Source organism: Scyliorhinus torazame, chromosome 2, assembly GCF_047496885.1.
Source record: "Scyliorhinus torazame isolate Kashiwa2021f chromosome 2, sScyTor2.1, whole genome shotgun sequence".
In the NCBI taxonomy this organism is placed as follows: domain Eukaryota; kingdom Metazoa; phylum Chordata; class Chondrichthyes; order Carcharhiniformes; family Scyliorhinidae; genus Scyliorhinus; species Scyliorhinus torazame.
This window is the reverse complement of record NC_092708.1, coordinates 80,923,054-80,945,350: the sequence shown is the minus strand read 5'-3', so window position 1 is coordinate 80,945,350 and position 22,297 is coordinate 80,923,054. Positions and strand designations below refer to the sequence as shown.

The 22,297-nt window shown below is 46.6% G+C and overlaps 1 protein-coding gene across 10 annotated transcripts in view; it reads right to left on the bottom strand.

The window, feature by feature from the left end:
- Nucleotides 1-4,989: 4,989 nt before the first annotated feature.
- LOC140388632 (metalloreductase STEAP3-like) overlaps nucleotides 4,990-22,297 on the bottom strand; it is a 50,961-nt gene continuing 33,653 nt past the window's right edge. For all 10 annotated transcript variants that reach the window (XM_072473088.1, XM_072473106.1, XM_072473115.1 and 7 more), the window contains 3 exons: nucleotides 15,760-16,287; nucleotides 11,149-11,313; nucleotides 4,990-7,169 (listed from right to left, as the gene is read on the bottom strand). In XM_072473088.1, the coding sequence (XP_072329189.1) occupies nucleotides 6,873-7,169; nucleotides 11,149-11,313; nucleotides 15,760-16,287 (990 nt within the window). In that variant the 3' untranslated portion in view covers nucleotides 4,990-6,872. The remainder of the gene's footprint in view (nucleotides 7,170-11,148; nucleotides 11,314-15,759; nucleotides 16,288-22,297) is intronic.

Sequence of the window (22,297 nt, the reverse complement as noted above, 5' to 3'; positions counted from 1 at the left end):
TAATCCTGCGGTATGGTAACTTTTCTTTCTCCCACAGGTGGTGATGGGGGGAGGTGGGGAGGGAGAGGAGATGGGGCGTTGGCCATGGGAGGCGGGGCCGAGGGAGAGGCGCGGGCTTGGTTCCCGCGCTATGATAATTATGGCGGGAATAGAGAAGCAGGAAGGAGGGGGCGCCGCACGGGGCGAGCCGTGATCACGGGGGGAAGCCGAGGTCAGCCAGAGTTTGCTGACTTCTGGGAGCAACATGGGGGGAGTAATTACGCTAGCGGGGGGTCTAGCGGGGGGGGGGGGAGGGGGGAATTACTGGGTTGCTGCTGCTGGGGAAAGGGGGGAGTGGGTGCGGGAAAGGATGGGCAGGGGGGCACCGTCTGGGAGAAATACAGCCGCGTGGGAACTGGGCGAGAAGCTGGAAAAAGATGATGGCTAACCGGCGGGGGGGGGGGGGGGGTGGGAAGCCCCCCAACTCGGCTGATCACGTGGAACGTGAGGGGGCTTAACGGGCCGATAAAGAGGGCACGAGTACTCGCACACCTTAAGAAACTTAAAGCAGATGTGGTCATGTTACAGGAAACGCACCTGAAACTGATAGATCAGGTTAGGTTGCGCAAAGGATGGGTAGGGCAGGTGTTCCATTCGGGGCTGGATGCGAAAAACAGGGGGGTGGCTATATTAGTGGGGAAGCGGGTAATGTTCGAGGCAAAGACTATAGTGGCGGATAACGGGGGCAGATACGTGATGGTGAGTGGCAAATTACAGGGAGAGATGGTGGTGTTGGTAAACGTGTATGCCCCGAATTGGGACGATGCCAATTTTATGAGGCGAATGCTAGGACGCATCCCAGACCTAGAGACCGGAAAGCTGATAATGGGGGGAGACTTTAACACGGTGTTGGAACCAAGGCTGGATAGGTCGAAGTCCAGGACTGGTAGGAGGCCGGCAGCAGCCAAGGTGCTTAAGGATTTTATGGAGCAGATGGGAGGGGTGGACCCGTGGAGATTCAGTAGACCTAGGAGTAAGGAGTTCTCGTTTTTCTCCTATGTCCATAAAGTCTATTCACGCATAGACTTTTTTGTGTTGGGTAGGGCATTGATCCCGAGGGTGAGGGGAACGGAATATACGGCTATAGCCATTTCGGATCATGCCCCACACTGGGTAGACTTGGAGATAGGGGAGGAAACAAGAGGGCGTCCACCCTGGAGAATGGATATGGGACTAATGGCGGATGAGGGGGTGTGCTTAAGGGTGAGGGGATGCATTGAAAAGTACTTGGAACTCAATGACAATGGGGAGGTTCAGGTGGGAGTGGTCTGGGAGGCGTTGAAGGCGGTGGTTAGGGGGGAGCTGATATCAATAAGGACACATAAAGGGAAGCAGGAGAGTAAGGAACGGGAGGGGTTGTTGCAAGAACTTTTGAGGGTGGACAGACAGTATGCGGAAGCACCGGAGGAGGGACTGTATAGGGAAAGGCAAAGGCTGCATGTGGAATTTGACTTGCTGACCACAGGCACTGCAGAGGCACAATGGAGGAAGGCGCAGGGTGTACAGTATGAATATGGAGAGAAGGCGAGCAGATTGCTGGCACACCAATTGAGGAAAAGGGGAGCAGCGAGGGAAATAGGGGGGGGTGAGAGACGAAGATGGAGAGACGGAGCGGGGAGCGGAGAGAGTGAATGAAGTGTTTAAGACATTTTATAAAAAATTGTATGAAACTCAACCCCCGGATGGGAGGGAGAGAATGATGGAGTTTTTGGATCGGCTGGAAATTCCCAAGGTGGAAGAGCAGGAAAGGATGGGATTGGGAGCACAGATCACGGTAGAAGAAGTGGTGAAAGGAATTAGGAACATGCAGACGGGAAAGGCCCCGGGACCGGACGGATTCCCAGTTGAATTTTACAGAAAATATTTGGACTTGCTCGCCCCGCTACTGACGAGGACCTTCAACGAGGCAAAGGAAAGGGGACAACTGCCCCCGACTATGTCAGAAGCAACGATATCGCTTCTTTTAAAGAAGGAAAAGGATCCGCTACAATGCGGGTCCTACAGACCAATCTCCCTCCTCAATGTAGATGCCAAGGTCTTGGCCAAGGTAATGGCAATGAGAATAGAGGAATGTGTCCCGGGGGTGGTTCATGAGGACCAAACTGGGTTTGTGAAGGGGAGACAGCTGAACACGAACATACGGAGGTTGTTAGGGGTAATGATGATGGCCCCACCAGAGGGTGAAACGGAGATAGTAGTGGCGATGGATGCCGAGAAAGCATTTGATAGAGTGGAGTGGGATTATCTGTGGGAGGTGTTGAGGAGATTTGGGTTCGGAGAGGGGTATGTTAGATGGGTGCAGCTGTTGTATAGGGCCCCAGTGGCGAGTGTGGTCACGAATGGACGGGGATCGGCATATTTTCGGCTCCATAGAGGGACAAGGCAGGGATGTCCTCTGTCCCCATTACTGTTTGCACTGGCGATTGAGCCCCTGGCGATAGCGCTGAGAGGTTCCAAGGGATGGAGGGGAATACTTAGGGGAGGAGAAGAACACCGGGTATCTTTATATGCGGATGATCTGCTACTATATGTGGCGGATCCAGCGGAGGGGATGCCAGAAATAATGCGGATACTTGGGGAGTTTGGGGATTTTTCAGGGTATAAATTGAACATGGGAAAGAGTGAGCTGTTTGTGGTGCATCCAGGGGAGCAGAGTAGAGAAATAGAAGACCTACCGTTGAGGAAGGTAACAAGAGACTTTCGTTACCTGGGGATCCAGATAGCTAAGAATTGGGGCACATTGCACAGGCTAAATTTGACGCGGTTGGTGGAACAGATGGAGGAAGATTTCAAGAGATGGGATATGGTAGCATTGTCAATGGCAGGGAGGGTGCAGGCAGTTAAGATGGTGGTCCTCCCGAGATTCCTTTTTGTGTTTCAGTGTCTCCCGGTGGTGATCACGAAGGCTTTTTTCAAAAGGATAGAAAAGAGTATCATGGGTTTTGTTTGGGCCGGGAAGACTCCGAGAGTGAGGAAGGGATTCTTACAGCGTAGTAGGGATAGGGGGGGGCTGGCACTACCGAGCCTAAGTGAGTATTATTGGGCCGCTAATATTTCAATGGTGAGTAAGTGGATGGGAGAGGAGGAAGGAGCGGCGTGGAAGAGATTAGAGAGGGCGTCCTGTAGGGGGACCAGCCTGCAGGCTATGGTGACAGCCCCATTGCCGTTCTCACCAAGGAACTATACCACGAGTCCGGTGGTGGTAGCTACACTGAAGATTTGGGGACAGTGGAGACGACATAGGGGAAAGACCGGAGCACTGGGGGGGTCCCCGATAAGAAACAACCATAGGTTTGCCCCGGGGGGAATGGATGGGGGATATGGAATGTGGCAAAGAGCAGGTATAACGCAATTGAAAGATCTATTTGTGGATGGGAAGTTTGCGAGTCTGGGAGCGCTGACCGAGAAATATGGGTTGCCCCAAGGGAATGCATTCAGGTACATGCAATTGAGGGCTTTTGCGAGGCCACAGGTGAGGGAATTCCCGCAGCTCCCGACACAAGAGGTGCAGGACAGAGTCATCTCAAAGAAATGGGTGGGGGACGGTAAGGTGTCGGATATATATAGGGAAATGAGAGACGAAGGGGAGACTATGATGGACAAACTAAAAGGGAAATGGGAAGAAGAGCTAGGGGAGGAGATTGAGGAGGGGATGTGGGCAGATGCCCTAAACAGGGTAAACTCGTCGTCCTCGTGCGCCAGGCTAAGCCTGATTCAGTTTAAGGTATTACACAGGGCACATATGACTGGAACACGGCTCAGTAAATTTTTTGGGGTGGAGGATAGGTGTGCGAGGTGCTCGAGAAGCCCAGCGAATCATACCCATATGTTTTGGTCATGCCCGGCACTACAGGGGTTTTGGATGGGGGTGACAAAGGTGCTTTCGAAAGTAGTAGGAGTCCGGGTCGAACCAAGCTGGGGGTTGGCTATATTTGGGGTTGCATAAGAGCCGGGAGTGCAGGAGGCGAAAGAGGCCGATGTTTTGGCCTTTGCGTCCCTAGTAGCCCGGCGCAGAATATTGCTAATGTGGAAAGAAGCCAAGCCCCCGGGGGTGGAGACCTGGATAAATGATATGGCGGGGTTCATAAAGTTAGAGCGGATTAAGTTCGTCCTAAGGGGGTCGGCTCAAGGGTTTACTAGGCGGTGGCAACCGTTCGTCGAATATCTTGCGGAAAGATAGATAGGGGAGAACAAAGAAGGCAGCAGCAGCGGCCCAGGACTTGGGGGGGGGGGGGGGGGATGGGGGGGGAGGGGTGTGGCCTGAGACAAGGCAGTTGCCAATTAGGGCTAGTTTTTATTTTTTGTTATTTAATATTTATTTTTTTGTTGTTGTTTTTGTTTAAATTTAAAAAAGGTCATTATTATCTGTATTGTTACAATGTTGTGTAAAGGATGCACAATGTACTGTGTTGGTTGACCAAAAATTTTCAATAAAATATTATTTAAAAAAAAAAAAATCAAATCATCAATTTAACTGAAGCAATACCAAGTTTTATTTCATTGCATGTAGGAATAATTATGTATTTGATTGCAGGATTGTATAGTCATCCCGAGTATGTTTTAAGTGACTCTAACCTAACTCTGGAAACATTTCTGGACAATCCTTTAAATTAAAATGTAAATTTGCAGAGGTGATGGATAGTTTCGAAACTGCAGTAAATTAGAGGGGAAACAAAATTTTAATCAGCTACTATATGATAATTAAATCAAAATTTCAACTGAAATACATAACATGGTCCAGTGTTTAATTACTAAAGTCTTCTTTGTATGTGGTAAACTGGGTTTAATGTTTCTAGCTCCCCCTGTACACCATGACCATTGCTTATGTTCAAAAAATGTAATTTCAAAACTATCTTCAAACTTTCAATTATTTTTTTTAAAAGTACACAGGAGTAATGTGGGTGTTGTACAAAATGAATACAGTCCACAAATCTGTATCTATATGCAAAATTGTAAATCTTTATACATTTTAATCAAATTGCAGTGTACATAATGTATAGATTTTATTTAGCATTTACACTTAATTTTGCAGAACACAAACTTCATACACTTTATGAAATAAAGAAATATATATTTTGATTGTCTGCCAGTTTGTGCTGGTTTTAACAGTGCAACCTGGCTGAAATTGGTCAAACCAGTGTGGAATTTTAACCATGTTATGTGAAGCATAAATCAAAATTTGGAACTTTAATGCTGATTTAAAAAAATATTGTGCAGAAAGCCACACCCTCCAATAAAGCTGTCCAGGTCCCCAGTTGAAATAACGTGGAAGATAAGCTTTTATCAATCGTGCCTATTTACACCTGCTACAGGAGATTCTTCAAATTTAACTTTTAGAAGTTTACATATTAAGAAATAATTAATAAGAAGCTGACTTGCGAACTCCAGGAAAACATGTTAATTCTTCTGTATAGTTTCAAAGTCACTTCCAGAGTTTAAAATCTGTTTACTCACAGATGATGAACTTGTATCCCGTTACAAATGTTTCTTTTTTTGATAAACCTATTTTCAGTTGTCCTAAAAAAAAGCACTTGGTGCCACTCCAATACAATGAATTATTCTTTCATAAAAAGGAGAAAAAAATGATCTATAGCACAGATTAATTTAGCTGATTTTAAATGTGCAATTATGCAAATTAGTGTGGGTAAAAAAAGAACCTCAATTTCATTTTGGTAAGTTGCAGTTTCCCAATTGTGGCCCAAGCCCAGCGTGTTTTAAACAATAGATTTACTGAGTAATTCCTTACATCCCTATGTTTGGTGATGGTTGGCCACAGTCATTATTTAGTTTTTACCAACGTAAAGTCTACATCGGACACTTTACAGCTTTTCTGATTAATACTATGCCAGGGCTTAGATTAGACTCATCATTAAATATCTTGTGGTGTAATTGTTGACTTTACTTATCTAATTCTGTATACCTCATATTATCAATTATAATGGTGGCACAGTGGTTAGCACTGCTGCCTCAAAGCGCCAGGGACCATAGGCCATAGGCTTCGGATTCGATTCTGACCTTGAGTCATTGTCTATGTGGAGTTTGCACATTCTTTCCGTGTCTGTGTGGGTTTCCTCCCACAGTCCAAAGATGTGCAGGTTAGGTGGATTGGCTATGCTATATTGCCCCTTAGTGTTCAAAGGTTAGGTGGGCTTATGGGGATGTAGCGGGGGAGTGGGCCTAAGTGGGGCCCTGTTTCGGAGGGTCAGTGTAGACTCTTTGGGCTGACTGGCCTCCTTCAGCACGATGGATTCTATGATTCTAATTAATTATACCATAATGGATGTTTTGCAAGTGCAATGTTTAGAGGAAGAGAATGCTATGCAAGAATTATAAAACTTGATAAAATGCAGTGTTTTCCATCGATGGGTGTAACCACAATATATGTGGCTTCTTTTTGATTTAGGGCCTTATCAGGGCATCATGCGAATGCCAGTACACGCCTTCATAACTCCCTATTCATCGAAGTACCGATCGGTATAATACTTCTGGACTATTTCAGATCCTGAAAATGCTTCTTTGAGCAATTTGGAATGAAACTGTTTCTTCCTCAGGAAACTACCACAGTATCAACTCATCTCAAAACTATTTAATAAATGACAAGAGTCTTCATATCACTGCCCTCGCAGATAATGAATAAAATGCTACCAATTATCTTTTTTATACAAAGCATAAGCAAAATGTAGACAATAATTGTTTCTGTATATTTAAGAGCAGACACTTATTCTTTAGCAACACCCCATCTCTTGTACATTTTGAAAACACTATAGAAGTAGAATTTGTGCTTCAATTTATTTGGGCAAATTCTTACAAATGAGTTATTGCAAAGGTAGTATTCAAACTAGGCTGGTGTTCTCGGCATTGAAATCTGAAAAACGACTGACATCACCCTCTTCATGGAACATCAAGTGACGATTCGCCTCCCAGCCACGTCTGATCCGTGTCAGTTTGCGACTCACAAAGGGAAGGAATAGGTACACTTTGGCCAGAAGGACTGTGCAAGGCACAATAAGAGCAATTGTGAATGTCGGTGGCAGGTAGAATTTGTATTGGGCTGATTCGAAGGCTTTACACCATCCAAATGTTAGTGTGTGCAGAGTGCTGATCACCAGTGCAGCGCATCCAAGTCTGGACTGAAAAACAAAAGTTCACATAATTGATTGTGTCTTTTACAAATTATTCACATGCATCTGTAAAGCATTTAATGTACATCAGCTATCAATATACACCATATTACACCATATTTTACACCATTACACCATATTTTTTTAGTATACATTTCACTGTTTTGTATTTTATGTTGACATTACATTAGTGGATATTGCATCATTTGTTTCCATCATAATTCCCCAATCAATGAAAACAATAGGATAAAAGACAGTAATTGTTTTTAAATCAAAGCATGAATAAATTTCACATTTTGTCATCAATAAAATCAGTAAAACTGCAAGTAAAGCACAGTGTTGATGATGTCAGCCTGTCTAACCACGCATGCCGTCTTGTGTCTTACAGGACCTGCCGGAGAGGGGCCCGGTCCATCCAGAGCCCCCGCCCCCAACCAGTGCCAGAGCCGGTGACCCCCAGATGGCAGAGCACTGACGGGGAGAGCAGCCGGAACACCAGCCCTCTGCCCGAGACACAGGACACCACAAAGTTCGGGTCAAAGGAGCACACAGACTTTCCGTCACAGCTGTCTCCAACACTCACCACCATCCCAGAGACCATCAACCCGGTTGAGCATACTAGCGAGGAGGCTCCTGGGACACTATCTGGTGCGCACCACACATCGCATCCGATACAGCAGATGGGGGTAGGAGCAGCCGAGGGGCTGGACAGTTGGAGGGCAGCCCGGCCCCAGGAACCAGCTGCTGCCCAGACGGGTCCATTAGCAACCATCAATTCAAATACAACCCCCAAAGAATACAACACTAAGTAATCCTTACTTTCCTTTTAACATCCATAAGACTTTAAAAAAAACTTTTAACAGAAGCACATCAGGTTTAAGTTCACTACTGAGAACAGTTATCACTCTGAATTCACCAAATGATCAAGAGATAGTCTTTACATGGCAGAGAGAACAACATTACACCTTCTGTGGCTGATTGCAGCTCCAACACTGAAACAAAACCCAAAAAACACAGACACACCCAAGCTTTTCTCAAAGTGAAACTAAAAAGCAGAGCCAGGGCTCAGCTCAACCCACACTCTGACGTCACTGCAGTAACATGAGCAGACAAACATTTCTTAAAATGACATTCTCATGACAAAGATGCAAGACAATGCTTCGAATGCGAGCATTTGCAGGTAATTAAGTCTTTACAGATCTAGAGATAGGGGTAACCCCAGGTTAAAGAGGTGTGAATTGTCTCAAGCCAGGACAGTTGGTAGGATTTCGCAAGCCCCGGCCAGATGGTGGGGGATGAATGTAATGCGACATGAATCCCAGGTCCCGGTTGAGGCCGTACTCATGTGTGCGGAACTTGGCTATAAGTTTCTGCTCGGCGATTTTGCATTGTCGCACGTCCTGAAGGCCGCCTTGGAGAACGCTTACCCGGAGACCGGAGGCTGAATGCCCTTGATTGCTGAAGTGTTCCCCGACTGGAAGGGAAGTCTAAAACAAGATCAATTCACTCCACACAATATCAAGAAACAGGTCTAGGCACCAGATCCTGGGCTCCTGACAACATTCCAGCAATAGGACTGAAGGCTTGTGTTCCAGAACTAGGTGCATAGCCAAGCTGTTCCAGTACAGGTACCGGACAAATGCAAACTTTTTCCAGGTCTGACCTGCCACAAAAAGTATGGCCAAATGTAACTCTGCCAATTGCCACCCTATCAGTAAGGTGATGGAAGGTGTCATTAACTGTGCAAGTGATACTCTTAGCCGGCTCACTGGCCCTCAGCTCGGATTCTACCCGGCTCCTGATCTCGCGATAGCCTTGGTTCAGACATGGACAGATGAGCTGAATTCAGGTGGTGTGATGAGTGACTGCTCTTGATATCAAGGCAGCATTTATGTGTGTGGCTTAAAGGAGCCCTAGTAAAACTAGAGTCAGTGGGAATCGGAGAGAAAAGCAATCAAAACTAGTTGGAGTCATACCTAGCACAAAGGAAGATGGTTGTGGTAGTTGGAGGTCAATCATCTCAGTCCCAGGACATCACTGCAGGAGTTCCTCAGGGTAGTGTTTTAGACTCAACCATCTTTGCTGCTTCATTAATAACCTTCATTCCATAATAATGTTCGAAATGGGAATATTCGCTGATGATGCCACACTTGTTAGCACCATTCACAACTCCTCAGATACTGAAGCAGACCATGTCCACATGCAGTAAGACCTGAACAACATTCAGCCTTGGGCTGTTACGTAACAAGTAAAATTCACACCACATAAGTACCAGTCAATGACCATCCCTAACAAGAGAGAACCTAACTATATCCCCTTGATCTTCAATGGCATTACTATCATTGAATTCCCCACTATCAGCATTCTGGGGGTTCCACTGATCAGAAATTGAACTGGACCAGCCTTATAATTATGTGGCTTCAAGAGTCGAACAGAGGTTGGGAATTGGGACGCAAGTAAATCACCACCTGACTCCCCATGGTCTGCCCACCATCTACAAGGCTCAAGTTAGGAGGGTGATCAAATACTCTTCAATTGTCTGGATGAGTGTAGTTCTAACAACACTCAAGAAGCTCGATACCTTCCGGGACACCTGCCTGGGAGGGTGGTGGAGGCTGGATGCCTCACATCCTTTAAAATGTACCTCGATGAGTACTTAGCCTTGAATGTTATGGCCTACCATGGGCCAAGTGCTGGCATGTGGGAATAGATGGGCAGGTCAGGGCCTTTCATGCATCAGTGCAGACTCAATGGCCAAAGGGCCTCTTCTACACGAGTATTCTGTGATTCTGTGACAAAGCAGCTTGCTTGATTGGCACCCTATCTAACATCTGCAACAGCCACTCCCTTCACCATCGAAACACAGTTGATGGAATTTTCTGGACATTCCCACTGGCGGGATGATCTTGTCCTGCTGATAGCGACACACACCCCAGCCATGGGTTCCCTGGCAGCGGAGGGTGGGAACAATGAAAAAACCCATTGACAGCAGTGGGACCAGGCAGAAGATTCTGCCGTCGGCCAAATGCTGGCTATCTCTGCTGCCGCAAAACACGACGCAGGGGATGGAAAATCCACCGAGTGGAACGTGCAGCATCTACAAGGTGCATTGCCGCAACTCATCAAGGCGCCTTCGACAGCACCTTCCAGTCCTGGGACCTCTATCATCTAGAAGGACGAGGGCAGCAGATCCATGGGATTTTCACCACTTGCAAGTTTCTCTCCAAGCCACACACTGTGCTGTATTGGAAATACATCGCCTTTCCTTCACTATCGCCAGGTTAAAATCTTTGAACTCCCTCCTTAACAGCACAGTGGGTGTATCTATACCACATGGATTGCTGTGGTTTAAGAAGGCGACTCACCGTCACCTTCAAGGCCAATTAGGAATGGGTGATAAACGCTGGCCGAACAAGGCCCATATCCCATGAAAAAGTATTTTTTAGAAAATTGTACATACCACCAATCTAATACTTTCTAGCAAAATGACAGGATTGCCTGAATGGCTCCTGTACTGTCAATGTTCGCTAATCTCTATGACAAAGAATTTTGTTTGCAGTTGCATTGAGAAGAGACATTGGATTCAGAAATGCAACTAAAATATGTTGTCTGTACAGCCATGTACAAAAGAAAATCACATTGTTGCACATCTGAATTTCTGCCAATTGAGTTTAAAAATGTGACCAGCAGGAGTGTTGTTAATGGAAGACTAAAGGAACACCTGCAAATTGGTAAATTGAGAAAATTAACCAAACCTTTCAAATTACAGACCAACATTCAAATCTTGGCATTAAATCCCAACTGAAGAATTGGTGCCGATGTTTCTAAACAGCCACATTGCTGCTTTTTCAGGAGTCTTAATGAACAGAGATGTCCATCCCGACAATTCTATGACTAAATTTTCACTTGAATTAATTAAGTTAATCGCTGATAAGAATCACAGAGTTAGTGTAAAATAACAGGACAATAAAAAATGAAGTTCTCTTACTTGAATAAAAGTAAATTCCCTCCAGTTCAGAGAACCTGCCACTGTTGGCAGCGAGGTCACTGCGAGCAGCGAAAGCATGCCAATAGCCAGAATTCCAAAGAAAAGATAAATTTCCATCCTCCACACTTCTTCCTCCACCCAAGCATCATCTTTATTATGTTTAAACTGGTATGGTAACAGAAAAAGATGTGTGCAAATATGACACCATATATAACATACCTTTCGAACAAGCAGTTTACCAGCTAGTTAACACAAACACAATGTAATTGGAGTAACATTTGGTCATCTCCCCTTTTATGTCAGTTTAGCAAGGATTGAAAAACAAATCTTTCGTTTTCAGTTTTAGTGAAAAGTCCGCACCCAACATGTGAATCTGCATTTTCTCTTTACAAATGTTGACAGATTGACCTGCTGTGCATTTCCAGCATTTGTAATTTTTCTTTTTATTCAAACAGTTACGACTCATTTCAAAGTACTTAATTTTATATGCTATGTTTTGGGATGTCAGAATTGTGAAAATGTGCTATGTAAATAATATGCCACACAGCGATGTCAATGTGTTTTTACAGATGCTAATCAGCTATCAAATGGTTTTTAATCTGAGATCCTCATTAATATTTCAAAATGGCTGATTTCAAATTGTCTGAGTAAACTAACTGTTTCTTAGACTTCACTTGATTCATTCGGAGAAGATGGAATGTTAACCATTTCAATTTGAATTCTACCACCTAACCATGTATTCTACCATCTACCATGTACCTTATGATTGCCACCCGCCGCCCCAGTGCGGTGCTGGGTACTGGGAATTGCATATTTGATATCGTTGAGCTCAGTTGGCTAGACAGCTGGTTCATGATGCAGAATGAGGCTCGCGGCAAGAGTTCAATTTCCGTACTGGCTGAGGTTATTCATGAAGGCCCCGCCTTCTCAATCTTGCTCCTTGACCAAGGCGTAGTGATCTTCAGGTTAAATTACCACCAGTCAGCTCTCCCCCTCAAAAAGAAAAGCAGCCTGGGACTCTGGCGACTTTACCGTTACCTATTGTCACCATATCCATGTTTTGGGGGTTAATACAGGGCCAAAATTTGTAAGGACATGACTGGGAACAAGAGTCAGAATAACCTCTCCAGGAATTATACTGATTGTAAGACCCTCCGGTCACTATAGTGATTGTAAGACCCCAGAAAGAATCTGAAGCTAAATGGGAAATGCTGGAAAATCTCAGCAGGTCTGGCAGCATCTGTAGGGAGAGAAAAGAGGTAACGTTTCGAGTCCAAATGACCAAATGTCAAAGCTTTGACAAAGACTCACCTGGACTCGAAACGTTAGCTCCTTTCTCCCCCTACAATTGCTGCCGAACCCAAAACGTTAGCTCCTTTCTCCTCCTACAGATGCTGCCAGACCTGCTGACATTTTCCAGCATTTTCTCTTTTGGTTTCAGATTCCAGCATCTGCAGTAATTTGCTTTTATGAAGCTAAATGGGGATGTTTTCCAAATGAAAATTCTCATTTTTCAAAGTGGTTGGCAAAGTGGGCCTTTTAAAAGATATTAAGGAAGATAGGTCTCCTGGGCCAGATGGAATTTACCCCAGAATACTGAGGGAAGCAAGGAGGAAATTGCTGGGGCCTTGACTGACATCTTTGTATCCTCATTGGCTACAGGTAAGATCTCAGAGGACTGGAGAATAGATAATGTGGTGCCGCTGTTTAAGAAAGGTAGTAGGGATCATCATGAAAACCATAGGCCAGTGAACCTCACGTCAGTGGTAGGTAAATTATTGGAGAGAAGTCTCAGGGACAGGATCTATACCCATTTGGAAACAAATGGACTCAATAGCGATAGCATGGTTTTGTGAAGGGGAGGTCATGCCTCACTAACTTGATCGAGTTTTTTGAGGAGGTGACAAAGATGATGATTGATGAGGAGAGGCGGTGGATGTTGTTTACATGGACTTCAGTAAAGCCTTCTACAAGGTGCTTCCTGGCAGACTGGTACAAAAGGTGAAGTCACAGTGGATCAGAGGTGAGGTGGTAAAATGGATACAGAACTGGCTCGGTCACAGAAGGCAAAGGGTAGCAGTAGAAGGGTGTTTTTCTGAATAGAGGTTGTGACTAGTGGTGTTCCACAGGGATCTGTGTTGGAACTTCTACAGTTTGTAGTATACATAAACGATTTGGAGGAAAATGTAGCTGGTCTGATTAGTACGTTCGTGGATGACACCAAGGTTGGTGGAGTGGCAGATAGTGTTGAGGATTGTCAGAGGATACAGGACATAGACTTGGGCAGAGAAATGGCAAATCCAGACAAATGTGAGACCATGCATTTTGGTAGGTCTAACAGAGGGAAAATATACCGTAAATGGCAAAACTCTTAGGAATAAAGAAAGTCAGAGAGATCTGGGTATGCAGGTCCACAGGTCTTTGAAAGTGGCAACACAAGTGGACATGGTAGTCAAGAAAGCATACGGAATGGGTCATCGAGTATAAAAACGGACAAGTCATGCTGCAGTTGTATAGAACTTTGGTCAGACCGTACTTGGAATATTACATACAATTCTGGTCGCCACTTACCAGAACAATGTGGAGGCTTTGGAGAAGGTGCAGAGGAGGCTTAACAGGATGTTGTCTGGTCTGCAGGGTGTTAGCTATACAGAGAGGCTGAATAAACTTTTCATTAGAAGCTTGGAGGTTGAGGGGTGACCTGATAGAGGTCTATAAGATTATGAGGGGCTTGGATAGAGTGGATGGGCAGGTGCTCTTTCCCAGGATGGGGTCAGTCACCAGGGGGCATAGGTTTGAGGTCCGTGGGGCAAAGTTTACAGGAGATGTGCAAGACAGGTTTTTTTTACACAGAGAGTGAGGAGTGCCTGGAACACGTTGCCAGGGGAGGTTGTGGAAGCAGATACATTAACGGCGTTCAAAAGGCATCTTGACAAATACATGGATAGGATGGGTATAGAGGCATCCGGCACAATGAAGTGCTGAGGGTTTTGGCCAAGGTTCGTATCATGATCGGTACAGGCTTGGAGGGCCGAAGGGCCTGTTCCTGTGATGTGTTGTTCAAAACGTGCGGTTTGGTCCCCAAAACTTCATATTACGTCCCATACAATGTAAAATGCCTCCACAATTTTCTGTTGATTCCTGTAAGCCATTTGGACAATTTTCACCTTGTTCTAAGCACCCGGGTGGCACGGTAGCACAGTGATTAGTACTGTTGCTTCACAGCGCCAGGGACCTCGGTTAGATTCCCGGCTTGGGTCACTGTCTGTGCGGAGTCTGCACATTCTACCCGTGTCTCCATGGGTTTCCTCCAGGTTTTCCGGTTTCCTCCCGAAATAAATGCTTGTTAGGAGAATTGGATTTTCTGAATTCTCCTTCCGTGTATCCAAACAGGCGACTATGGGATTTTCACTGTAATTTCATTGCAGTGTTAATGTAAGCCTACTTGTGACACGAATAAAGATTGTTATTAAGTAAACATCGTGTTGCAGTTAAGGAATTATTCAAATACTGAACACGTGATAAAATTTGCTAAGTGCGTAAAAAGCTGTAAAAGTAAAAAGGCAATCAGAATTCACAGCTTTTATCGCAGTTGTCTATTTATGATTTTTATTAATGCCACAGACAGCATTTTTTAAAATAACTTTTGAGTACCCAATTCTTTTTTCCAATTATGGGGCAATTTATCGTGGCCAATCCACCTACCCTGCACATCTTTGGGTGTGGGGGCGAGACCCACGCAGACCCGGGAGAAGGTACAAACTCCACACGGCCAGTGACCGGGGCCGGGATCGAATCCGGGTCCTTGGCGCCGTGAGGCAGCAATGCTAACCACTGTGCCACCTACAGACAGCATTGTTAATGTTATTTAATAGTGGTTCTTCAGAAATAAAATTCAATACTATCTATCTGAAAACAGTAGTATTAAATCCAAAACAAGTTATGAGCCCAAATGTATTTGACAGATAATCAACAGTAGACTTTGCATACTAAATACCCTTGTACAGTAGTCTGAGGTGGTTAATTATTTGTGATAGGTTCTGATAGCTGCTGTTATTTTGTCTGTTAATTACTAATTTTACTTTTAAAGTGCATGCTATTATACGTCAGTGATTACGGCAAACCCGTTTCCAGTTAAAGGGCATTTTCATTTAATGTATCAATGTAACTCTACAAAACTGGGAAACACACAAGTGTAAAATATCAAATAATATCAAACGTATTTAATATCATACCATAAAATTGAATAGAAAGGCAGGTGAACAATTTTTATGAATAGTATTCGAGCTACACTGATTCAGTGAGTTCAAATTACTGGATAATTTTAAGTCCATTTAAAAATGCTACTTTAATGATTGTCTGCCAATTCAAAACTCCCCCCTCTCCCCTCCAACCTCGCAAGAATGGACTATTTTAGATTTCCCCTTGTTAAATACCAATTTTATTTAAAAACCAAGGGGAAGGGAAGGGTCTAGTTTGGCACCATTGTAAAATGGTCATATTATTCTTTAATGAAACCTCCCACTTGGTGGAGTGCTTGCTGCACCGACTTTGGACGTTGCTAACAGTGTATCAGTTCTTAAGCAATGTTTAAAATCAATGTTCTCTTACCTGGGTAAAAGCCTCATTCAGGAGCTTGTAACGTGCAGATCTACGCATAGGGAGGCAGAGACTATAGACTGCATGCAAAGCGGCACAGAAAAAGCTCAACAGGCCAAGCTGTTTTCTTTGTTGAAGCCACTGATCTAACCAGCGTGGAAAACGTTTATACTTGGTGCCACTGCGCAGTTGGAAGATGGCAGCGAGGACTCCGGGCAGGTAAACGAGGGACAGCATTACAAATGCAACACATGGTAGAGTGACATTAACAAGATCAATTGGGATTTTATAAAATGTGTTCTGTCTTTTCATTACGTATGGATGAATGACACTTCGAAGAAAATTATAGATATAGAAAAATACAAATAAGGCTAGTGCCAGCAGCATGGGTATTTTCCAAGAGGGAAAGAGGCGTAGCGGAAGATTCTCAATCTCTTTGGCAGATGATAATGAGCCCAGATCCACAGGAATGAATCCCATATTTTGTGCCATTTGAGCCACTATACATCTCGCTTCTCGGCTGTCACTGCAGATCAGCACCTGTAGGAGAATAGGGGGTGTTGAAAATTCGGATCAGAAAAAACGGTGTCTTTCAAAAGTTTATGACTATGCACATTAAGTAAGTCAGAAGTATAATTTTGTCTTCGAGGAATTTACTTTTAGAGAACCATAGAATGGCTATAGCACAGAAGGAGGCCATTCAGCTCAAATCTGCGCCAACTTTCTGAAGGAGCAATTTAGTTATTTCCACTCCCCAGTCCTTTCATTCAGGTGCTTATCCAATCTTCCTTCGAATGCCACAACTGAATCAGCCTCCATCACCCCACGCAGTGTATTCCAGATTCTAACCACACACAGTGTAAAAAGTATTTTTCTCATGTCGTTGTTGGCTCTTTTGTCGTTCACCTTGTAATGTCCTCTCGTTCTTAATGGTAATGGTCTCTCCTTACTTTCCAGACCCTCATGATTCTCAACCTTTTCTTAATGCAAGTTAAAAAAAGTCCCTCACCCCTGGGACTCCTGTAAATCTTTTCTATACCTTCTCCAGTGCCACCACATCTTTGCTCAAGAGGTGCCCAGAACTGGGGCTGGAATTTACAGGGTGCTGTGGTGAGGGGAGTGTGGGTAAAGGAGGAAGTGCGATCTTGAAAGATGGGAGCAAGGATCTCCTCCGATGGGCGAACCTGCCAGGCTTTCCACATGACGTGGACCCCTTTCTGCCATGGGGAAAACGGCAATGGAGGCAGGTGAGGCCCTTAAGTTCACATTAATTGGTCACTTAAGGGTCTGAATAGGTTCGAGGACAGATAGGCTTCCCAACATTGCCCCGCACGGAGGCGGGTAGGAAGGTAGCAGAAAGGCCACGTGCTGGATTTTAAGAGCAGATGGGGCAATTTTTCCAACTTGCCCTGCCACCTTTAACAATTTGTGCACACATACGCCAGAACTCTGTTCTGTTCCTGCACCACCTTTAGAATTGTACCTTTTAGTTTACTTGCGTATTACTGACAACCACTTTGTTGGGCTCATAGTGTGGCTCATCTATGCATGTTGGAAATTATAAAAAATATACTCTATTATATATTCACACAGAGGGTCCTGTCCTTTGCAGGTAGAATGTGTAGTGCCATGTGTCATGATATTCAAACACACACATCATGATGGACACACTAACAGGCAAATCAGAGTACACAACACCACAACCAATCACAGACAAGAACACCAACCACATAAAAAGCACGAGCACGACACCTGGAGGTCAGTAGGTCTGGGGAGAAGGAAGCATGAAAGAGCTGTTGAAACACCACAAGCAGGGAGCCCCCCACGTGCAGAGTGCAAAGACCAAGTTGTAAATAGTGAGTTTAAATAAACAAGCGTTGTACCATATGCAACTGTGTTGGCTCTTCTGTGTGTTAGAACACCCAACACCACATGGTACAGGAGTGGATCGATACCTGCCTACCAACCTGCCATTCTGGACATGGACCACACCGGCAAACCGCAGCCGATGCAAGTCACGGGGAACCTAGGCACCAACTGGAAGCTCTACAGGCAGCGATTTGACCTGTACATCCGTGCCACCGAAAAACAGAATGTCTCGGATGATTCGAAGATTGCAATGCTCCTCTTCTACGCAGGCCCCCACCCAAATGATGTCTTTAATTCACTGGTGTTCGAGGAAGGCGAAAACCAGGCCAAATATGACACGGTCATCCTCAAAATGGACCAGCACTTTCAAACTGAAGTAAACGAAACTTTCGAAAGATACATCTTTCAGCAACGCCTGCAAGGTAAGGAGGAGCTTTTTCAACCCTTTTTGACGCACCTCCGGATTCTGGCGCAGTCCTGCGGTTACGGCACCACCACAGAGTCCATGATCAGGGACCAGATTGTTTTTGGCGTTGCCTCCAGTGGCCTACGCCAGCAGCTTCTTAAAATAAAGAGCCTCACCTTAGCGTCTGCTGTGGAAGCCTGTGTCCTCCATGAGAATGCTGCCTGCCGTTTTGCCCGATTTCAGGCGTCCGAGTTGGCACGGAGGGGGTCCCCAGCCGTCGAATCGGCAAGCCAGGCCGCCCACGACGTTGAACGCATCCAGGCCGTCGATTTCTTCCCGCCCCACGGCCCGGACGACAGCGGCCGCTTCCCGCGCTTTTCGCGGTCTCCCGCGCAGGTGCGCGCCAAGAATAACGGCCACAACGAGGGACGCACTGCGCAGGCGCGCCCACCGCAAGATCGCACTGCGCATGCGCAGTGGCGCAACGAACGCCGTGACGTCATGACGTGCAGCAAGTGTGGAGGTCTACACTTAAAAGGGCAATGTCCTGCAAAATACCAACAGTGCAACAGATGTGCCATGATAGGCCACTACGCAGCCCGCTGTCGTGCGGCTCAACCCATGGATCCGGCGCATCCTCGACAACCTCGCACACGAGTCAGGACCGTCCAGCCCACGCATCAAGACTTCCAGTTAAGTGATGCAGATGACCAGGATGACTTCAGAGTTGCCGTCATTGATGTCAACAAGGTCAATGCCATCAATCCAGACGATGAGTGGTGTGCCACCCTGACGGTCAACCGATCGCGCGTCGCCTTCCGTCTGGACACCGGCGCATCCGCCAACCTGATTGCTTACTCTGCAGTCCAGGCCATGAAGGTCAAACCACTCATCACACCATCCCGGCTTAAGATGGTTGACTATAACGGGAACGTTATCCCGTCCGTAGGATCTTGCCAGCTACAGGTGACTCACAAGAGGTACACGGCCACACTCCCCTTCGAAGTTGTGGGCTCATCAAAGGACTCGTTACTGGGCGCACAAGCGTGTAAGGTCCTTCACCTGGTACAGCGCATCATGTCTCTCTCTCCAGATGAGATATCCGACTTCCCGGATGCTGAGTTCCACGCGAATCTCCATTCCCTCCTCGCTCACAACCAGGAGGTTTTTGAAGGCATGGGGACATTGCCACACACGTACAAGATTCGACTCAGACCGGACGCCATCCCTGTCGTTCACGCACCTCGCAGGGTTCCTGCGCCTCTCAAAGACCGCCTCAAGGCACAACTGCAGATTCTTCAGGACCAAGGGGTCCTATCCAAGGTCACGGAGCCCACGCCATGGGTCAGCTCCATGGTCTGTGTAAAGAAGCCCTCTGGCGAGCTCCGTATATGTATAGATCCAAAAGATCTGAACAACAACATCATGCGGGAACACTATCCCATCCCGAAACGAGAAGACCTCACCAGCGAGATGGCGCGAGCCAACATATTCACTAAATTGGATGCGTCCAAAGGATTCTGGCAGATCCAACTGGACCCGGCCAGCCGAAGACTATGCACATTCAACACCCCTTTTGGCAGATTCTGCTACAACCGGATGCCATTCGGCATCATTTCGGCATCTGAAGTATTCCACCGCATTATGGAGCAGATGATGGAAGGCATCGAAGGGGTACGTGTATATGTGGACGATATCATCATTTGGTCCACCACTCCGCAGGAACACATGCATCGTCTTCGACGTGTCTTCACCCGCATACGGCAAAATGGCCTGCGTCTCAACCGTGCGAAGTGTGCTTTCGGCCAGACGGAGCTGAAATTCCTCGGGGACCACATCTCAAGGTCCGGGGTCCGTCCCGATGCAGACAAGGTTAGCGCCATCACAGCCATGCCACGACCGGCTGACAAGAAGGCTGTCTTAAGATTCCTGGGCATGGTCAACTTCCTTGGGAAGTTCATTCCCAACCTGGCTTCTCATACAACAAACATGCGCCATCTCGTAAAAAAATCGACGGAATTCAACTGGCACCAGTCGCATCAGCAGGAATGGGAGGAGCTCAAGCACAAACTGGTCACGGCACCAGTGCTGGCCTTCTTTGACGCGACTCGCCCTACAAAGATCTCAACAGACGCCAGCCAATCTGGTATTGGAGCGGTACTCCTGCAAAAAGACAGCACGTCATCATGGGCCCCGGTTGCGTATGCCTCACGAGCCATGACCCCTACCGAACAGCGCTACGCGCAAATCGAAAAAGAATGCCTGGGCTTGTTAACTGGACTGGACAAGTTCCACGACTATGTGTATGGCCTGCCACGATTCACGGTCGAAACTGACCACCGCCCCCTGGTCAACATCATTAACAAAGACCTGAACGACATGACTCCTCGCCTCCAGCGCATCTTACTCAAACTCAGGAGGTACGATTTTGAACTGATCTACACTCCGGGGAAGGAACTCATAGTGGCGGACACTCTTTCCCGAGCAGTGAGCACACCACCAGATGCGGAGGGGTTCGTGCGTCAAATTGAGGCACACGTGACTCTGACAGCAGCAAATATGCCAGCTGATGATCCTTGTCTGGCCCACATACGCGCAGAGACGGCGACTGACCCTCTGCTGCAGCGAGTGATGCGCCACATGACGGAAGGGTGGCTAAAAGGGCAGTGCCCCCAGTTTTACAATGTGCGAGATGATCTCACCAATATAGACGGGGTCCTTATGAAATCGCATAGGATCGTCATTCCACACAGTGTGCGCCAGATGATTCTTCGTCAACTACACGAAGGCCACTTGGGTGTCGAAAAATGCAGACGAAGGGCCCGGGCGGCGGTATATTGGCCGGGTATTAATGAAGACATAGCCAACATGGTGCTCAACTGCACAACCTGTCAGAGGTTTCAGCCGGCGCAACCTCCGGAAACACTTCTACCACACGAGATGGTGACGTCCCCCTGGGCGAAGGTGGGTGTTGACCTATTTCACGCGCTCGGCAGAGATTACATTGTTATTATAGACTACTTCTCAAACTACCCGGAAGTCATGCCTCTCCATGATCTGACGTCGTCCGCAGTCATTGGGGCCTGCAAGGAAACGTTTGCTCGCCATGGCATTCCAAGGACTGTCATGTCAGACAATGGACCTTGTTTTGCCAGCCGTGAATGGTCGTCCTTTGCCGCAGCATATGGTTTCACTCATGTGACATCCAGCCCTCTGCATCCACAATCGAACGGGAAGGCTGAAAAGGGTGTCCACATCGCAAAGCGGCTCCTGTGCAAGGCGGCTGATGCCGGATCGGACTTTAACCTTGCCTTGCTGGCCTATCGATCGGCCCCGTTATCCACGGGCCTCTCGCCAGCGCAGCTACTAATGGGTCGCTCCCTCAGGACGACGGTACCTTCCGTCCTGGCACCGACAACAGACCATGAGGCGGTTCTTCGGGACATGCAACTGCAGCGTGATCGCCAGAAAGGTCGGTACGACACACGAGCGACGGACCTGCCCCCCCTGTCCTCCGGAGACAAAGTACGCGTCCATCAACCGTATGGTGGCTGGTCAGCACCGGCCGAAGTCCTCCGACAAGTGGCTCCCCGCTCGTTCCTGGTTCGCATGCCGGATGGTTCCGTGCGTCGCCGCAATCGGCGCGCCCTTCGCCGACTTCCACGTTCACAGCCACACAACACGCCAGATCCTCAACAGGCTTCCGAGGATGACTTTGTGGAGCTGCCGCACATCACGCCCTTTCCATCGCCACCCATGGCCATGCCTGCACAGCAGCCGGTGGTTCTTGATCCACCCTTAAGGCGGTCAACCCGAATTCGTCGCAAACCCATTAGAATGGACTTATAATACAGTTCATATGTTTAATAAGTTGGACAATTTTACATGATAACCTGTTGTTGTTTATCGTTCCAGATGTCGTCTGACTGGACAACTGTTCAAAATTTTTTTTTCTTCTTCTCTCGTTCGCATTTCTGTTATGTTATGGTACAACTGGATTCATGTGACGCACTCGACATCGCCCCATGTACATAGTTCCGTCATAGACACATGCTGCACACGACACACACACACTCTTAGATGCACTCACGTCACGATCATATTTATTACCACGTAGGCACATATCTTTGTAAAAAGGGGGGATGTCATGATATTCAAACACACACATCATGATGGACACACTAACAGGCAAATCAGAGTACACAACACCACAACCAATCACAGACAAGAACACCAACCACATAAAAAGCACGAGCACGACACCTGGAGGTCAGT